The sequence below is a fragment of the Verticillium alfalfae genome, genomic scaffold (genome assembly GCF_000150825.1).
Source record: "Verticillium alfalfae VaMs.102 supercont1.1 genomic scaffold, whole genome shotgun sequence".
In the NCBI taxonomy this organism is placed as follows: Eukaryota; Fungi; Ascomycota; class Sordariomycetes; order Glomerellales; family Plectosphaerellaceae; genus Verticillium; species Verticillium alfalfae.
Window position 1 is genome coordinate 691029 of NW_003315038.1, and position 5170 is coordinate 696198.

Consider the following 5170-nt stretch of genomic DNA (forward strand, 5'->3'; position numbering starts at 1 on the left):
ACACGAACACCCGGACATCATGCGCAACCGCAACCGCCGCAAACGTCACTTCTTTCACCCCTCGCTGCCTTCATCTCGCGACTCAAGTCGAGTCGACGTCTGCCCAAACATAGGCACGCCGGCCTGCCAGCCAGCGCCGTCTTGTCAATAAGTCATTTTCGGTCCTGCACTGCACCCTGAAGAACTGGTCACGATCAGAGGTAGCGTCCTGCGGGCCCTGACACATCTTCCATGCCGACCGACACATTGCGAGTCACGAGCCTCTGGCCCTGCAGCTTTTGCAGCAAGGGATGTGGAAAAGCAAATTTGAGGCCATGACAGTCAAGCAGGCAGGCAGGGGGCGAGGAAATGAAGAGAAAGAAGAACAACAAGAGGAGGTTGCATATTCACAATAGCGATAGAATTCTTACTTTGCCCAGCCTCCCCGTGCGCATGCACGCACGCGATGAATGGCGGGGACAGGCAAGGAAGGTCATGCCGAGGCGGCCCTGAGCGAGCACCATACCTATGTACAGCATCTCGACGTAGGGTCTCTCCGGCGCCGCGATGGTCCGTCCAGTCAACGTTGTTTGCTTGTCGCCTTTCTCGAATGCGACGGATTCCCTTGCCAGTTCTCTCTCCTGATTCCGGTCCCGTATCGCTCGTCGACCATCTGGCTCATGATAGTCCACATGCAGAGCTCGCAGGAAAACAACATGTTCAAGAGGCAAGAGAAACAGAACGAAGGAGAAGAATTGGTACGCAAGCCCAAGTGGAGATTCTGCAACAGAAGCGCTTCCATGTCCCGTTTTCGTTGGCCTGCCACCCCTTATCCCGTCCCATGTCTCCTTCGACCCCATCCTTCAAAACTCCAAGCATAAAGCAACGCTCTTCTTGCGGCTGGCCATGCTCTGCGGCAAATCGACAAACAAGGTAAAAATGCAGTGCAGGGCTGGGCTTGATCCTAAAAGATCCCGCAAAGCCAAATGGAAAAGGGGGCCCACCCCCCGAGAACCATGCCGCCCAGAATAGCCATCCGGCTATGTTGCCAAATCCGTATATCCACAAGAAAAAATCCCTCCCTGAAAACCCAAAAAATGAATAATGGCACAGGTCCAAAGCGGGTGTAAATATGTGCAGTTGTAGAAGTGAAGTTGAATAGACAACAAGAACTTTCGACCATGGTCTCGCGTTCGTCTCAAATTTTTGATTCGCCCATAGCTCGCTCAGATGTTCTTCACTCAGGTCGAGTTGCCGTATGCTCCGGGCCGAGAAGCTGGCCCGCCTCCAGGCATGGTGAAGCTTCGCTTCCTCTTCAAGGCCGATCCAGAACCGAAATCTGTGCCGTAATCGCTGCGGTGCTCGGTCACCTGGTGACCACCAGTGAAAGTGTCTCGCATTGGGGTCCTGACGCTGGCGCCTTGGAATGCCTGGGCAAAATCATGTGGAGGCGCGATGGGTGCGCTCATCTGAGGCATCGAGTAGTCGTGGACACCCGATCGGGGGCCGGTGCTTGCGCTGCCGGGAGTGCGGGGAAGTGCAAAGTCCATGGGTGCAGTCAGGGGTGCGGAGGGGTAGCTGGCTGTGTAGCTCGGTGCAGAGGTGCCGCTGAAGTGCGATGTGCGGAGGAGAGGTCGCGGCTGCTGGCAGAGTGAGCGAGGAGGATCTATACTGGTTGCGAAGATCGAGCCCAGGGGAATGTCGCCGAGGAGCTCTGTTTCCGCAGTCTGTTCTGGAGTGGACTGCAAGCTGGAGGGTTGGTAGCTGGCGTAGTTGATGTTTGGCGGAGACTGAGAAGCGTGGGCTACGTGGCGGCGTTAGATGTAACACTACAACAGTTATCAGATACAACAAGAAGCTCACTGGAATACGAGGCCGAGTCGTAGCCGATGCCGCTGGAGCCTGAGGAGCCGCTACTTAGTTGTTCCGGCTGGTAGACTGATTGTTGACGACCGCTCATCTGTGGCTAGTACTGCCACCGGCTAGGTAGTATAATCTATCGAGTCTCCTTTCCATGACATGCCGGATCGGAGAGGTGACTGCAAATTGTCGGACCGTGACCTTGACAGCGTCTCGCGAAGATGGAGCGGTTGAAGCGACGAGCGTGTTGTCGGCCATGCATCATGGACTGGTCTAGGCTGGTCTGTCGACCAAAGGCATTGGTTGGTCTGTGCCCGGCACTCGTGGGCGAGAGGTGACTGCTGTATCCGTATCGGTGATCGTGGACCGTAGGGGACATGGGAGATAGTATATCAGAGTTGCTTAAAGAAGCCGAGGCGCTGAAACCGATGTTTCCAAAAGCTGGGCTCAGACCGGTTGGCGACATGTGGTCCTCTGCCTCGCTTCGTCGCACGTCCACCATCAAAGGTCTCATCATGTGGTCGCTGTATGCAGAGGAGCCGAACTCAACAGGTGAAGCCATTGGGGCCCCGAGCGCATGGACCGCGCCGTATGGTGAGTGAAGAGCCTGCACGTTGTCAAAGTCGTCAGGCACAGCTCGCATTTTGATCATGCGGTCACGATCATCTGCCGTAAGTCGCTTGATCTTGGCACGGCTGACAGAGGTCAGTGAAAGGGGTCAAGGTCCAAGGGCAGGCGTGTTTTCATACCGGTTCTGGAACCAAACTTGGACCTGTCGTGGGCTCAGGCCAGGGATTTCTCGGGACAAGCGTTCCCTGTGGGCTGCGTCAGGGATGCGGCTGCTTTGCGAACTCGCTCATCAGAAAACGAGTCTGCTGGTGGGTAAGACTGCTTGGTGTTAGGAGCTGGCCACGACTACTGTGCATGCAGTTGGTATTATAGTTGCTTACCGGAAACGCTTCATCTTCCTCCGTTGGGCAGTCCTCTCTGCTGCGGTCTGTGGCTGGCCTGACGGATTCTCGTCGCCATCCATGTCATCATCGTCGAAGACATCATCATCTTCTTCCTTCAGGAGGACAGTCTCTTCCTCGCTGGCGATCGGGACCGACGAGCTCACTGGCTCTTGGTCCGTTTGGACCGCAGAGGCTGCTTGCGCCGATGCCATTGGAAAGCTGGAGGTGTCCTGAGCCATCGAGTGTGGCTCATTTGCTGGAGCCGTTGCTGTTCTTGGTGTCGAGGCCTCGAGATGGTGTTGTCCCGGCTGCTCCACGGAGGGAGATCGTTGCTTGATGACTGGTGATAGGGCCTCTGGACTCTTCTGATGGGCTTCGGGTGAGCTTGCATCCAGCTTCACAGAGACGTCCAGCTGGCCAGGCCCACCAGCGGTAGATCGCGGCTGCGAAGCACCCGCGCTCTCATTTCTGGCTTCGTACGGTTGGGAGAAGATGCTGCTTTCGGGAGCCAAGTATGAATACTGTCCCTGCCAGCCAGGTTGCGTAGACAATGGTGCGTCGAGGTGGTTAGACATGCGTGAGGAACTGCGAGATGGCTTCTGAGAGGTGGTCTCAAACTTGTTGAAGGACCAGTGGCTCGATTCGGTATCAATATGCCTGGTAACTAGCATTGGAAGGGCTGCGGGTTGCTGAGAACGTGGTGTCTTTCTGGGTGGGTGGGACCGCGGTCTGGTGGGCAGACGCAAGCGAGTGACAAAACGCTGGACTGGACTGCTGAAGGAGCGGCGGTTGGACGGCCAGGGGCGGTACGCAAGTCCAAGGGACTGATTGCCTAGATGGAGATCCCCTGAGCCGGGTAGGGGCGTCCTCGACCTCTTCGAAGAGCTAACTCGAGGAGGAAGAAGAAGGGGCTGGCGAACGGGCCTCGTGAAAAGGACCAAGTCAGATGTCCCTTCGAGATGGCGGGAGAAAGGGAGGAAGAGGGAAAGAGAGACAACGGCTAGTGCTCGATTTGACCGTGTATGCAGCCAGACAAATCACTCAGTTGGGCGGACTTCGTTGTTGACCCAAAGGGGCAGAGAGATACGGGTAGGCGGGTAGTTCTCCGAAGGCTCCAGACCCAAGACGGTCTATGCGCGATGTAGAGCGGAGGATGGTGGTGGAAGGACGGGTGTAGTTCGGGTCGATCCGCGAGGAGAGATCAAAAAGGAAGTGCCGTGGTCGAAGTGCCGGTGTGTTGAAGTGATGGGATATCGCTCGGAATGAGTATGTGTACCTGGTAAGGAGAGAAGGTCTCAACGTGAAGGAGTGTCACTTGATGAGTTGAGAGAGAAAGGTAGGACTTGGCGACCCCAGGTTCCACGAGGCAGGATGTTATAATGTAGAAATTCGAGGGTGCGCCAGACGACGGTATGCGGGGGGTCGATCGACCAGAGGCGTCCTACATCTGGAAAGTGTCAGACCGCCCATCAAGGATGCCACAGTCTGAAAGGCAACAAGCCGCAAGGACCATTGCTCAGGAACCCCCTGTTTTTAGAATGACGGAGGTGGGAGCAATACCGAGGGGGGGCCGCTGTTCCTTGCGGAGAAAAGTCGAGGCAGGATCCGACGAGGCGTGCAGGGCATGCACGGGGCAGGGCCTCTGGCGCAGTGATGGACCTTGTCGTGATGGGGTCGTATGGGGGGCACCCGGTACATGGATGAGGGTTTGGCGACACGCTTGCAGCATATCAGATCTCTGCTCCGAATCATGGCAGGCAAAGCACACGCCGAGTCATCTGTGCGCTGCTTGTCTGCCTTATTTGTTTTTACCATTGCTTCTTGCGAGACAACACGCACCCTCTGTTCACACGGAGACGTTGTGCGCACTGCGGGCGGCTGACCTGCCAGCGTTACTTCGTCTCGAGATCGCTGAAAGGCACACACACACACACACATGAGTGTGAGTGAGAGAGCGGCCGTCCAGTCTCCCCCCGCCCGGCTGAATGGCTAATGCAGTACCATGGTGGCATGGGACCAGACGATTGACTGCGGCGAGCAGCGCGGCGCGGCGAGACATAGAGCCTGGCCCGTGTTGACCAGAGATGGCCAGGCCAAGACCAGGGGTGACAAGATGGCAGATGTTCTTGGGAAAGTGGCAGTGGTTGTCTCGACGTCAGTCCACGAAGGGTAAGCCTTGCTTCGGAGTGCTGAGAGAGATTCGGTCCCCACCTGGCCAGGATATGGCGAGACTGAAGCCTCGAGCCTGATTCAAGAGCGCAAGCGCGTTCCACCCCCTTCCCTCAAGCAGCCCGCCGAGGTTGGTTTCAGAGAGCTCGCGGACACCCAAACTGCCCTCCCGCCCACTGCAGATTGGTTGCCGTAAATCGGCGCCTTCT

At 56.8% G+C, this 5170-nt stretch overlaps 1 protein-coding gene across 1 annotated transcript; it reads right to left on the minus strand.

Annotated features, from left to right (window-relative positions):
• Positions 1-1220: 1220 nt before the first annotated feature.
• Positions 1221-3367, minus strand: VDBG_00230 (conserved hypothetical protein; the record flags this gene model as incomplete). Its single annotated transcript, XM_003008503.1, has 4 exons — positions 1221-1783; positions 1843-1917; positions 2041-2534; positions 2853-3367. The coding sequence occupies 4 exons, from the start codon at positions 3365-3367 to the stop codon at positions 1221-1223; spliced, it is 1647 nt and encodes a 548-aa protein (XP_003008549.1).
• Positions 3368-5170: the final 1803 nt, after the last annotated feature.